Below are 15,358 nucleotides of genomic sequence, written 5' to 3' on the forward strand. Positions count from 1 at the left end.
GCAATGGGGGTCGTGCTTCTCGGCGTCAGAAAAACATGTTTCGAAAGTTTCGAATGTTTTGTCGGATTTCTCTAAAATTTCCAGGCTGAAATGATGATAAGATTCTTTCGCAGTCAGCATTCAACGGAACTGTTTCGTTTTTAGTCTAAATCGAGGGCAAACATCTACAGAGTATAGAATTTTAACAGTCGGAGGAAACTGTTGAGCTTCAGCCGCGGCCTTGGCAGATTTTTCTGCTAACTCGATGCAGGGAAACGAGGTTCTAGAGAAAGCGTATGGAACTAATAATTTCTCTTTCAATGGAACAAACGCTGTCCAACGAATCACGGGTAGCATATCGTCACTACACCCTGCCATCTTTTCGAATAAAATAATTTTTAAATTCGCGATTGGTTTTTATGTTTTTTCGCGCATGTGCACTGTTGTTTTATGTAGCGTCATCTGTTGACGAAAAAAATTATAAAACAAGACACAAATTTTCGAGAAAATGCAATTTTATTTTTTAATTTCGTATTCAAAATACATTTTTGGAATATTATTTTCAGTCTGTCCACAATGAGGGTCGTTTTCTAGAGCGTGGGAAGCGCATTCGTTGAAGTTGGTAAAGATTTTGTCGGATTTCTCTTGAATGAATACGCTATGATGATGGGGAGATTCTTTCGCTGTCAGTATCCATCGGATCTGTTTCACTTTTGGGTTAAACCATGGTCGAAAATCTACTGAGTATAGAATTTTAGTAGTTGGAGGAAACTGTTGAGTTTTAGCCGATTTTTCTGCCAACTCGATGCAAGGGAAGAAGGTTCTAGAGAATGCGTACGGAACTAATAAGTTCTCGTTGATGGGGTAAAACGCCATCCAACGAATCTCGGGTACATCGTCTCTATACCTCGCCATCTTTTCGAATAAAATAATTTTTAAGTTCGCGATTGTGGTTTTTATGTTTTCGCGCATGTGCAGTAGTGTTTTTGATTTTATTTAATAAGCAGTTATTTTGGTTTTAATTGCTATTTTAGATCATCATGTCTCGCAAAATAGTAGTCGCTTTTATTATTATAAGCTGTATAGAAATATTTTCGCTAACAATTTCTTTTATAGTTTTATTAAAAGGATCAAATTTTAAAGAAATTAATATAAAAAACACTACTTGCGAATATTCTTTACATTTAGGTAGAAACTTTTATTTACATAAATGTACGAATGCTGGAAGAACTGTATACGACATTCGAAAATTTTCGACCGATGGATTGCCTCACAAATATAATGGTGTACAATTATTAAAGAACGAATTTAACTTACTGTGCAGAAAATGCGTTTAAAACATCCGTCCAGTTGTATCGTCGTGGGCCCGTCTCAATCTGGAAAAACTTCTTTAGTTCGGAAAATGCTACACGAAAATATCTACGAAAAACGATTAAATCGCATTTTATGGTGTTACTCAATGTATCAACCTTGGTTCGTGGAAGAGAAAAATATTCATTTTAAATGCGGTATTCCCGAAAGTATCGACGAAAATGTAGATTTAATAATTATAGACGATTTAATGCATTCTATAACCGAAAAAATTGCGGAATTATTTACCGTTCAATCGCATCATAAAAATATAAGCGTTATATTGATAATGCAGAATTTATTTCCTCGTAATAAAGTAATGAGAGATATTAGTTTAAATACTCATTATTTGATTTTATTTAAGAATAATAGAGATGAAAGCCAAATCAACTGTCTCGCTCGTCAAGCGTTTATAGGCAAAATGCCCTACTTCAAAGACGCATATTTAAACGCGACATCCAAACCGTACAGTTATTTGTTTATCGATTTCCATCCGTCGACCGATAAAGAATTGTGTTTACGAGATTCGTGTTTTCCCGACAACCAAGGCGTGTATTGGGTTTATATTCCACAAAAATGAAGAATATCAGAAAAAATTATCATTTGTTAAATGTGCTGGCAAAGGCAACACCCGCTCAGAGAAAAGCTTTGTTAAAAGAAGCATCCCCCGATCAGATAAAAGTCATATGCGAAATTTGCGATAATACGCTGCAAGGTCGAGTACCGGTAAACATTAATAAATTAAAAAAATATAAAAAATGTATTCGAAAACTCGCAAATAAAAAAATAGGTCTCCAAGCAAAAAAGAAGATTTTGATAAATCAATCGGGAGGATTTTTAGGCGTGATTTTAGATCCAATAATATCATTAGCTAAAAGAATTTTTGGATTATAAAGAAAATGGCTCAACGAATGGCGTTAGTACCTCCCAAATTAGTACCTAAATATCAACTGCAAAAACCGGAAATACGATTGCACGATAATATCCAAGATTTATTAGAAAAAAGTACTTTATCAGACGATTTGAAAGTTAAATTATTAAGCCAACTAATTTTGAGATTTAAACAAACTATTCACACGCCGAAAGAACCGATTCGAGTCTCGATGGTATCAGAACCGATCGAAGAATCGCAACCATCGTTAGAACCGACAAAACCAGCGACTATTGAAGATCAGATATCAGTTTCTGTCCCGCTGGGATATCAAAAATATGTTCCACATATCATTCAATTACTAAAGCAATATCAATACGATTGGAACGAAAAAGGAGAATTTCTGGTAGATAATGAACCGATAATTAACTCCCATATCGCGGATCTGATGTCGCATTTAAAGCGCAATCGAAAATCTTCTATCGTGCCCGTCGGATTTAACGAATTTTATCAAGCGATTATTAAATCTAATATTCCTAGAGAATGGATAGGAAATAAGGCGCTATCGAGTCGATTACGAATAGAAGAATCGCCCATACTTCGTTTTCGAACGCCGTCGATTCCGCCGCCTCCCATACGATCAATTACTAGCGGAAGTAAAAAAAGAGTTTCGTCTACAAAAATTCTTAAACGAATTGGCTCGTCTAAAAGAAAACATATTTCATGGAAAGATTATTAAGCTCTATTTATTATAATCCATCTGATTTGGCATCGTTTGGCGGCGTAACGAGACTAATAAAAGCGACAAAGTTGCCTAGAAAAACCGTCGAACAATGGCTATCGACTCAAGATACGTATACGTTGCATAAACCCGTACGAAAAAATTATAGTCGCCGTAAAACTAAAGCGCTATATCAAGGAGAACTACTCCAGTCGGATCTTATGGATGTTCGACAATTTTCGAAAGATAATAATGGAATAAAATATTTATTAGCAACTATCGACGTGTTTTCTAAATATGCGTATGTAATTCCAGTAAAAGACAAAAAACCCGAAACGATAAAAAAAGCATTTCAAAAAATATTTAGAAAAGTAATACCCAGGATGATACATACCGATAAAGGGAAAGAGTTTATGAATTCTGTTATTAAGGATTTATTTAAAAAACATCAAATAAATCATTATTATACTCATTCCGAAACGAAAGCGTCGGTCGTAGAACGGTTTAATAAAACTTTAAAAAATAAAATTTATCGTCTTATTACCTATCGAAATTCTAATAAATATATCGATAAATTAAACGATTTGGTGAAGGCATATAATTATAGTAAACATCAAACTATAGGAATGCCTCCGGCCGAGGTGAAACCTAAACACCATTTACAAATTTTTAATCGACTTTACGGTAAAACGAAAACGAAAATAAAATATAAATATAAAATTAATGATAAAGTTAGAATTTCTAAGAAACGTAAAACGTTTTCTAGAGGATATTTGGCAGGATGGAGTAAAGAGGTTTTCTATATAAAAAACCGATTTCCGACGACCCCGGTCACTTATGTGTTAAAAGATTACAACAACCAGACGATTACGGGTCGATTTTATAACGAAGAACTGCAGAAAGTCAAAAATGGATAGGTTTTATGTTACGCTTATCAGTACGGCGAGTATGGACTATTTTCCAAAAAATACTCAATCGTCCTTCAGATCGAAAATTAATCCACCGATAAATTTAAGCGGGTCGTGGGAAGCGGCATTGTCCCAGATAATAATACCTCGTTCGTGGTTTAATATAACTAGCGAAAATAATACTTACAACATAATTTCTAAAGAGACGAAGTTGATTAAAGTAAAAACTGATGATTTGACTACACTAATTCCGTTATATCCTATAAGAGAGAACAAATCAAGTAATATATTCGAGACTATTACGAATAATTTAAAAGAATTAAGAAAGGATGGTCTTATTAAATTTTCTTATAACAAAGAAGACAGCTTTGTGATGATTCAGATCACTCAAGATTGCGAATTACGCATAAATCAAGATGCTCCTACATTTCTTTCGGCTCTAAATCTATAGTATTTAAAACAATATATTGTAAGAGGAAAAGATGAAAAGATTCAATATAATTCATCTTTTACCGATTTTAAAAAAGAATTTATTACATTAATCGAAAAAAATAGATATATAGATAAAGTAAAAATCGAAAACGTCGAAAATACGACGCATATACCGATTGGATTATACGGACAAAGAGAATTTCTTAAATCATTTCAGACAATCAGTTTTAAATCGCTTCCCGATAAAAAGCTATTATTGAAAGTTCCACGAGAAACTACCGTAAAATTTAATAGTCAATTAAAAGATATATTAGGATTCGATCGATTAGAATATTCCGAAGGAGAATTTACGGGAACTTATCCCTTAGAATTAAACGCCGAAATAACAGAAATATTTGTATATTCTAATTTAATAGAATCGCATAACGTAGGCGATTCTTCGGCTCCACTATTTCGAGTAATTCCAGTTATGAGAGAAAAAGATCAACAAATCGTTAAAATTTATAATACTCCGTTATTTTTCCCTCTTCGATCAAATTATATCGAGACTATAACCGTAGACATATGCACATCAACAAGTGAAAACGTCATATTTACTTCGGGAAAAACGCTTTTGGTATTGTGTTTTCGTCGAAAAAGTATATAAAACCGGATTCATTAAAGAATCGGTTATTTGATAAAATGAAGCTTAAACCAGAGGACTGTATCAGTTATTATCGTTCGCAGATGGGAGGATATCCCGATTCTATATTTCCTCACACCCCTTATGTTACTCCTCAATGGGGAAGAGGACCATACTTTAAAAGTCGGCCGATTCAACGAGGATATGGATTTTTCGGCTCAATTTTTCGCGAAGCAATACCAATTTTAAAACACGCGGGTCGATATATTGGAAAAAAAGCGTTAAATATAGCGAAAAATATCGGGTCGGATATACTCACAGGAAAATCGTTAAAAGACTCGGCTCTATCGAGAATTAATCAAGCGGGTAGAGAAATAAAAGATGATGTCATTAAACAAATTCAAAGCGGGTTGGGTAAAAAACGAAAACGTCTAAGAAAAAGCGTAAAACGAAAGAATACTAAGAAGAGGAAAGTAGTAGATATTTCCTCCTAAAAAATGGATCCTTTCTCCTGCCCGTGTTTAAAATCGGAACTAGATTTTTTTAAAACTATTCCGACCCAGTTGGCGATTTTAAATACTATAGAGGCTATTCTACATTCCATCGCTTCGATAACCGATCAGAAATCTCCTATAGAATTTCTAATCCCCGGCTCTGGAGAAAACTTAATAGATTTGAGCAGTATTTCGATTAATGCGCAAGTTACTGTTACTAAACAAAATGGAACTTCTACTCTCGATACCGATTTAGTAACACCCGTGAATAATTTTTTGCATTCGATGTTCTCTCAATGTACTACGATATTTAACGATAAAACCGTATCTACACACGTTAATTACCCATACAGAGCGATAATAGAAAATCTATTATTTTCCTCCGAAGAGGCGCAAAAAATCTATTTAACCAGCTCTTTCTTCTACAAAGACACCGCCGGATTTTTAAACGAAACCAACCCGATTAAAGACACCAAGAATGAAGGATTAGTCACCAGGTTTAAGAAAAGCAGCAGAAGCCAAGTATTAGATTTATACGGACGACTTCATTTCGATTTTATTAACAGACCTAAATTATTGATAAACGGCGTAGACGTTCGAATAAAATTGGAACGTTCGAAAGACGCTTTCGCTCTAATGGCGATGGCTGATAATTATCAGATTCGATTAAAGAATATTACGTTAAAAGTAAATAGAATAGAAGTAAGTCCTAGCATCTTAATTGGAATGGAAAAAACATTAGAAAATTCTGTAATTAAAATGCCTTATCGACGAGTTAATATTAAAGTATTTACATTAAGTAAAGGGATTTTAAGTTCAAATATATCGAATGCGATAATCGGTCGAATCCCGAAAAGAATTATAATCGAATTGGTGCGAAATAATGCTTTTAATGGACAGATCGATTTAAATCCTTTCAATTTTGAAAATTTCGACTTAAACTATATTTCTGCTATAAAAGATTCGATTTCAATCCCACCGAACCCGTTCTGTCCAGACTTTGACGCAAAATCTTACGCTCGAAGCTACGCAACATTATTCGAAGAAATAGGGGAAATTCCCTACGGAAAATTCGCTAATATATTGTATTCCGACTACGCTCAAGGATACATGTTCCACGTATTCGACCTAACTCCCAACCGCGCAGCATCCGAAAACCATACCTCTGTGTTGACCTATGGAAATGTTAGTTTCGATTTAAAGTTCAAAAGACCTTTGCCAGAAACAGTTAACGTCATATGCTTCTTAGAATATCGTAATACAATAGAAATCGATCGATCGCGAAACATTTACGTCAACTACTAAACAACTAATGGATACGATTATGCTCTGGAAACTGGCGTTAGGTGATTCCGAAATTAGCAAGACATTCGGTGGCGTTTATCTGTCAAGATTTATTACCTCAAACAATCGGAAAGAAGAGAAGCTTTATCGTTAATACGGAGAACAGCAAAAATCCCAGACGACACTGGATAGCTCTTTTTTTCCGAAATTCGACTTGTTATTATTTTGACTCATACGGACTACCACCAAAAATCCCGAACATTATAAAGTTCATAAGACAGAATTCCAAGGAGTTGCGCTAGAATCGAAAAACGTTCCAAGGTCCGTATAGCTCTACGTGCGGATACTTTTGCTTATTTTTTCTCTACAAAATATCGAGAAACCAAGACTTAAAAATTCTTCAGCCTAATACTAAATATTTTAATGATAACTATGTATTTGCTTTTGTACGCAATAATTTTCGTTTTGGTAAAATACTACCAAATATATTCATTAAATGTAACCAATATAGCGTTAGTTTACTCAAATAAAATTTTTTTTAAAACTTAAAAAATGCGTTTTTTAATTGAAACTATAAAACATTAGTCGCTTTGTGTGGGAATCGGGTCACCTCGAATTCTTGACTTTGAATTAGGAAACCTATCTTTGACCTAGAATGTAAAAAAGATAGAGAGGGACAGATAAGACGCGACTTTGATGCCGTAGGCTAAGATGGGGGACTAGCGAAAGTGAACGCATATATTAATAAACCTAGAGTATAAATACTTCCGCTTTTACCCCATTTTTTTAACCCTCTTCGAATTCTTGACTTTGAATTAGGAGGCCTATCTTTGACCTAGAATGTAAAAAGATAGAGAGGGACAGATAAGACGCGACTTTGATGCCGTAGGCTAAGATGGGGACTAGCGAAAGTGAACGCATATATTAATACACCTAGAGTATAAATACTTTCGCTTTTATCCGATTTTTTAACCCTCTCCAAGATGAGATCTCCGTCGAATGCGACGTTTTTAGAAAGCAAATATTTCACTAAATATAGTTTGAATTTTGAGGGGAAAATATATAAAGGAACTCACATGGTCTCCGAATCATGGGATTCAGTCCAAATATTGCAGAATTTTGATGAAGACAATCAAGTATGTTTTTTTCACAAAGGAGCGTGGAAAATTTTAGACCATAATGGTAATTATCTTTTTTATATTTTAGAAAAAATTTTTTATTTAATTGTATTTTTTTAAAAAGTATTTTATAATTTTCAGAAACAACAATACTGCTACATAATATTTATTATGTTAAGCCAAGAATTAGCATTCCGTTAAATATACCATCAGAAGTAATAGTAAGTGTATATAAAAAAAAAAGCATTTTTTATAATGAAAAAACATATTCCAATATAACAAATTTAAACGCCGCATTTAGAAAAAACGTACTTATTTTTCAAGAATGCTATAGAATAATTATAATAAAAATGGGTCGACAAAAACTAATTTTATTTGAAGACGACCAATAGAAGGTAAGTTTTCTTCAAAAAACTTTATATAAATTTTAAATAATAGATGTAAGAATATTCTGCAAGGTTTTTTCGAGCCGAACAAAAGATGAATGTCTAGACATTAGGTCAATTTTAATTCTTTTAGTTTTTTAATATTTGAAATAAATTTAAGCTTTCTACGACTAACTTTTTTTTATAACTTTTTAATACGCTTTTTTTATAATTTCAATCTTAAACTTCTTACCTTCGCGGTTGTTGGCGATACATCGATTAATCCTATTGATCGTCTCTTATATTTAAAAAACAATTGTAAGTCTAAAAGCAACAGTTGCATTTTAGACACAATGACTAGACATCTTTCTTTGTTTGACAATCTTCTTTGTTTCAAAAAAGAAGAACGACTAACGCCCTCTGCTTTTTTTTCTTGCAGATTTTCCTTACAATCTACTTTTAATTTAAACTATTTATAATAAAAAATTTTTTTAAAAATAAATATACAACATAATATTTATTGTTTTTTTTAGGCGCATTCGACAGAGATCTCTTCATTTTTTTTACATCATTTTTATTAATATTTTGTTAATCCATTATGTTAATCATCATTTTTGTTAATATAATTGGTAGTTAATAGCTAATAAAAAGAAAAGAAATTGATGTCATCGTGGTTATCGTCGTTTATTTAATCCTAGTCGCGACACATATTTATCGACAGATGGCGCCCAACCAAAACCAAAACTTATAAAAATAAAAAAAATATATAAATATAAAAAAATAAAAATATAAAAATAAATAAAAGAAAGTTCTCTTATATAAAAAAATAAAAAAATATATAAATATAAAAAGATAAAAATATAAAAATAAATAAAAGAAAGAGGAGAAAAAAATATATATATCGTAAAAGTATCGATAAAAACCAAATAGCAAATGGCGCGATCCGATTAGCGACGGACGGTTCGCGCTGTTTGTTATTTTTTTAATCGGTTTCGAAATTTCAAAGGAAAAAAATAATTTAAAAAAGAAATGAAGTTTAATATTTTGCCAACAGATGGCATTGGCTTAACGAAAAGAAAAATATCTTAAAGTTATATATATAATAATATTGATTCTCTTAAATAAAAAAAAAAATATTGATTCTCTTAAGAGAGAAAGAGATCGTCGTATTGTAAAGAAATCTTAAAACATAACGAAAAGGAAAATATATTAAAGTTATATATATAATAATATTAATTCTCTTAAATAAAAAAAAAAATATTGATTCTCTTAAGAGAGAGATCGTCGTATTGTAAAGAGAGAAAAAAAATCTCTTAACAAAAAATATCGGCGGCGTATTCTAAAAACGCTCGCTCACATTTCACGGTGAAGTATATCCGAAGGGGCGGCAAAAATGGGCGTGGTTTTAATGTCTACGAGAGCTTTTGGAATGCAAATATCGTAGAAACGCTCGAACGATTCAACGGTTTTTGTCATTTTTAGCCCCTGGTGGACGTCTTTCCTTCGGAATGTTGAGCGTTACTGAGATAAAAGTTATAAAGTCTTAAAAGTTTAACAAATTATACCAGAGTCTCTCTCCCTAACACTACTGATATTGATATGTCGTTTTTTATTTTCAGGGAACACTGTACAAGAATCTAATGCAAATAAAAAACCAAATTGCCAACGAGGAGAAAATCGCCCTACATGGTGTTCAACAACAAAAATTTATTGGACTGCTTCCTGCACCTGCCCACTTCCTTGTAGAATCTGGCAAGACTGGAAGATGTCTCGGATTCGCAGGTGTAAAATTCAGGGGGGTTAAGAATAGTGTATTTCGTGTCAGACTTCTGCTCCAAAACCATCTCAAAAGAATAGTTTTGGAGACACCAAATCTGTAGTAAGCTATTCGAACATAAGTATTGTGACATTTTAAATGCATTTTTACGTCGAAACATACGGGAATTCTTTTTTATTTTGTACGTAACACGAAATTTAACAAGCAATAATACAGTACGATAGTTTTTCAAATAAAATTTACCTCTCAGATCGACTACCGACATCTGGACAAATTGGGACAACTGTCACAGACAGAAGCCATATCTTACACCATAATCAAGAGTAAAAACCTGGCGGACATAGAATACGCCAGTGATCTGACTCCCTTTACCGTGGTCTCTCACCTGCAGAAAGCCATCAAAGTCGATCTCCCGCAGAACGTGCAACGTCTGGGCGTCACCGCCGAAATGAGAGAGTTGATCGAAAAGGCGGTGTTTTCGCCTCTGATAAATTGAAGCAGGTGTCGTTTTTTAAAATTTATGTATAATTACCAAATGTAAATGTTTGAACGATTGTTTTTCAGACGTCAGCCGCATAACGCCTATTAAAGATCTGTTGCCGTAGCACGTGTGATTCGATCACGTCAAACTGGTCCTGGCCTTGTTGGAATGCAAACACGGGATGAAAGAGGGCGTCATAAAATTGCCACCAAAGGAGTCTGTCTGTCAGGTATAAGCGTTTTGACACAAGGAGGCAATAATTTGCCCTAATTAAACTTTAACAATTTGTCAAAATATAAGGAGGGCAAGCGAAACGAGGAGCCAGATAACTGTTTCGGATCCGGGCCGGTTCCAGCAGCCTAGTAGCACAATAGGAAGTTGTTCGAGAAAATGTTCTGAGTCCAAGCGAGGTTTTGGTTTCCTTATAACGCTACAGGAACAAAATCGATTACAGAAACGTCAAATTTTATAACGGAAATGACGTTAAAAGACACGTCTAGGATCCCTCTCCGAGATGTTTTTCGTCTGACGTAATTTGGAAGACGAAATTAATGACGGAAATTATTCGATGGTAGTCCCAGTAACCAGGGCCGGATTATCGAATAGGCAAAGTAGGCAAATGTCTAGGGCCCGTAATTCGGAGGGGCCCGGCTTCAGTGCAAAAGATTTCTCTGTTTCAAAACGAGTTAAAAATTATGTAAGAAATTCGATAGGACAGAAAAGGCTCTATTTAACAATTTCTACTTAGCTCCGCTCGACTGGCCATTGCCTAAAAGAAAAAAAAAAAGGTCAACAGCCACCCGAGCGTCAGAAGTAATGTACGCCACGAGATCTCTCGCACCATCCAGAAATATTCCTAGGGCCGCCTCTCGTGGTCGTACTAATGTATGGTTATGATTTATTTTCTAAATCTAAACTTATACTTCGCGACATCGCATATTCGATATAGCGTCCGAGTTGCTCGAGTGCGAAGATATTACAATTCAATAGTGTTTTATAAAAGAGTTAAAAAGGGTGACACTACAATGTGACTTCGGATGACACCACGATATCCGTACCGGGTGTCACCCATGCTAGCTACGCTAATGTCACATTATATAAGATTTGTTTAGAAGCAACTTATTTAAATGGGGCCCCCAATTTAAATTTTGTCTAGGGCCCGTTAGAGGGTTAATCCGGCGCTGCCAGTAACGTAATAGCTGGTCACTAATTAGAACAAGGTGGATTGTTAATGTGACGTAACGGATCCCGCTACTAATTCCGTACATTTCTACAAATTTGAGTGTTTTTCGCTTTAATTTCCAGTCCAAACCGAGCAATGAAACTCCAGAAAGTTTGCTGAAGGACGAAGGAAAGAGAAAACTTCTCGACCAGCCACGTGCGTTTAGCGTGTGGACAGACACAAGAAAAAGAACGCTCTGCTTAATTTGTAAAATTTGGAGTTGGCAGAGTGGGTTTGGATGTGCGCGCATCACTTCCATTTTACCGTCCGCATACAATTTTTTTCTATGTAATTTTCCAGTGGAACGCGTCAGAATTACGTTGCCGAGCTTCGAGAATTATTGTAAAAACTTCTGTAAATATTTTTCGTACAGATAAATACATTTTTGTACTCGTATGAAACTTCGTTGTTTTTTGTCAAACTTTCAATAACACGTAATCCGCCAAAAAACTTTGGCTTGCACTCGTTACTGTAGAATGGAAGTAATCCCCGAGTTTTCAAGAGGAGGGAGGGCCGCGTTACTAATTTTGGCAACGACAGCGGGGTCAGGTACGATTTAATATAACACGCACATATATATATATATTAAAAAATAATGTTGGAACTTTCTTCAAAAATTAAAAAAATACATTACAAATATTGTAACTAAAATATCTCTTTTATCTACAAGCCATCATCATCATCATCATTACCCCTGGGATCATTTCCCGTTGAAGACTGACGCCTTTTCTACTATTTTCTTCTATTTCTCTCTATTCTTTAATTTCTCTCTACAAACTAAGCAGGTCGTATTTTGGGGATCCCCGTTCCAGAATATGAGAAAATAGTAGTTTATTGCAACTGGCTAACTTACATTTTTTGGGCTACACTGGGCTCTATGTATTATTATTTATTGCTTACGTTTAATAAAATTTATCGCAGGACAATAAATGTGAACTTGAAAAAACACAAATTTTTTTTTATGACGAACTTTAAGTGTTCTTTTAGTCCCTTCGTACAGCAGAAGAGACTAAAAAAAACACTTAAAGTTCGTCAAGAGGAATTTCATCAGTGCGTTTAATGTCGCGGCGGAAAATTTTCGGGCAAAAGAATCTACGCCGGAATTGCTGGAACGCTTACCGATCGCGTGGTCTTTCATCGATAAAATTAAACGTTACCGACTTCTTAGTAAAACAAGCGTCTAGATGTCGGCGGTTAGTTTTCGAAATAAGTTATACACAATCGCCTCCACCGATTAAAAAATTATTTTTGGTTCTATTTCTTCTATTATTCTGTCGGAAAAACACTTGAAAAAAAAACAATAACTGCATCTTCGTTCCACGTAATTCGTATAAAACGTCCAGCAACGAATTGCTTAACTTTTCCGGCAAGTTTTAATACTGCGTGTGCGGCGCCATCTGTTGCGATATTTTAAAATGAAAAACTTATATTTTTAATTATTATAAATTGGCAAGAAAAAAAAATTAATTTTCAGGGTAGGGGTGAATTTTATAAAAGATTGTAAATGTTAATAAAGAGTAAATTTGTCATTAACTCCGACCTTTATTAAAATACGACACGGACCCCCTTTACTTCCCCACTCTATGGACCTTTAGCCACCAAAAATTTAATAGCATTAATTTCCCTGAATACACGAACCTCCGGGCATAATTTCAGAAATATTCAACAAAAAGCATACGAGTTATTGAGCTACAAAAAGGGTGAATAAAATTCTCCCCCAACATATAAAAACATATAAAAAAAAACCCGAAGTTTTTTGCATTTCTCAACATTTCGAGGTCTTTAGTCAAACAATGTAAAAATTATGGAATTCATTTTTGACCGATCGTCATACTTTCCCTGTGTAAAAAGCGAGTAGAAAGTAAAATTATATTTATTTTGTAAAACAGTTTATTTGTAAAATTACATATATTAGGACGGAACGACCATACGATGCCTCCAACTAAAACACTGCATCCGGAATGTATAATTTAACTAACGATTAAGAAACAGACGACCCGCGTCTGTCTTTCTGCCCGATAATTTGTTACTATCTCGTATTAAATATTACACACATCGGTATAATTTATACATCATACTTTTACCGGGCAATTATAAATAACATTTTCCATAAATATTCCCGCATCGTTAAATAAGCTAACATGGCCGCCATTTAAACAAGTAAAAAAATACCGATAATATCTCACGTACAAAAGGTTTCTTTGTACTTCTGTCGGGACGTTTCCATTCAACAATGTCCAGATCGGGAACGAGACGAGATAATCACTCCACGTATGTCAGAAAGATAGACAGAAAAATCGATGTGCCGTCGTAACTATCGCTTTGCCAAATCCGTGTCCCGCCGCATTAATCCTCTTAAGTACGACTTTTGCTTGTGTAAACGATTATTACAACAACGAATTTTTGTTTCCTATTGGGTTTAATCCGGAATTACGTAACAGCTGCGTGACTACTGAACTGCCGAGCGCCGGGAGAATATTTTTGCCAACAGAAGCCACACTGCCCATGCGGGAAAGTATTATCTGTGGTATCGATCCCTGGAATTTGGAATGAAAATATAAATAGCCGAAATCGATGAGCAGTAAAGAACAATCACTGGAACTACTAGTTTGTACTTCGAATTCCTTTTCCATAAAACACGAAAATAAATGCCATTGCATTAGTTTTACAGCAACTATCGACGCCAGATGCCACCACTAGAATTAAACTTAAAAAACCATTAAAATTGAGCACCCTTGTAACATTCTTCCTTAGCTTTAGAAATCGATCAACGACTAGTAAAAAATTTTTTAACAAACAATTCATTACAAACGAATGAAATTTGGAATTGTTATTGAGAAACACGTCTGTCTGGAAACCTAAACCTAATTTATAACCCGAATTTCTTGCGGTGGATTTATCTTTCCGATAGTTAAACTACCGGAAATTACACCAAATATTAATACGGAGGCCAGCAAAATTGTGCTGCCTTCACTACGCAAGAGGACCGAAAAGGGAAAACTTATTAATCATACTTATCTATCAATTCCTCTCCACGGGTGGCTTTGAATTACAGTTCTGTTAGATACGTGTTGTACAGTTCTAACTCCTATCTCGTTAAATATAACAAAAATTATAATAATTAATACAAAGTAATTTGCAACGTTAAGCGCCATCTCTTAACTAAATTAATAATTATAATTGGGCAATGAATAGGTGCGCTCTCTAGTCTATAAATTAAAAAATTCTTTTACATATTAAATGCTTATACAACAAACGACAAGGTAGTCTTATAATATAATCGAGATGGGTTAATAATAATAACAGTAATAATAATAATAATAACACACTCGTGGTTATCACCTGGTGGTGAAGGTTGAGTTGAATAATTTTACTGCTCCATAAAGCAATGCAGGTTGAAGCATAAGCTCCTGGTAGGGACACCAATGCAAGTAAGGTCTATGGAAAGAAATGAAGCTAAGTGTGACCACACCTACATTTTGTAGAGATATTTATCATGGTAGTAACCAGATCTGTATGATACCGGCTCGGACGTCGCTCGGGTAACAAGGTCGCGTTCGCGCGTTAGGCAGAGACTAACATTCAAGAAATAATGCACAGTCGCCTTTGGTTACTGGTGACAAAATCAGCGCCGGCTCAAGCATTGCTACTGCAATGTCTTCAGCAGATGTAAAAAACCAACCGCGTTTTGGTGTTTTTGTGGAAATGCATGCACAGACCACAAAGACTGAAAA

General features: G+C 34.5%; 1 protein-coding gene across 1 annotated transcript; it reads left to right on the forward strand.

Annotated features, from left to right (window-relative positions):
• Positions 1-5,380: 5,380 nt before the first annotated feature.
• On the forward strand, positions 5,381-6,682 carry LOC136977118 (uncharacterized protein F54H12.2-like). The gene has a single exon (XM_067272557.1). The coding sequence runs from the start codon at positions 5,381-5,383 to the stop codon at positions 6,680-6,682; it is 1,302 nt and encodes a 433-aa protein (XP_067128658.1).
• Positions 6,683-15,358: the final 8,676 nt, after the last annotated feature.

This window comes from Centruroides vittatus, unplaced genomic scaffold (genome assembly GCF_030686945.1).
Source record: "Centruroides vittatus isolate TY-2023 unplaced genomic scaffold, ASM3068694v2 contig_440, whole genome shotgun sequence".
Classification (NCBI taxonomy): Eukaryota; Metazoa; Arthropoda; class Arachnida; order Scorpiones; family Buthidae; genus Centruroides; species Centruroides vittatus.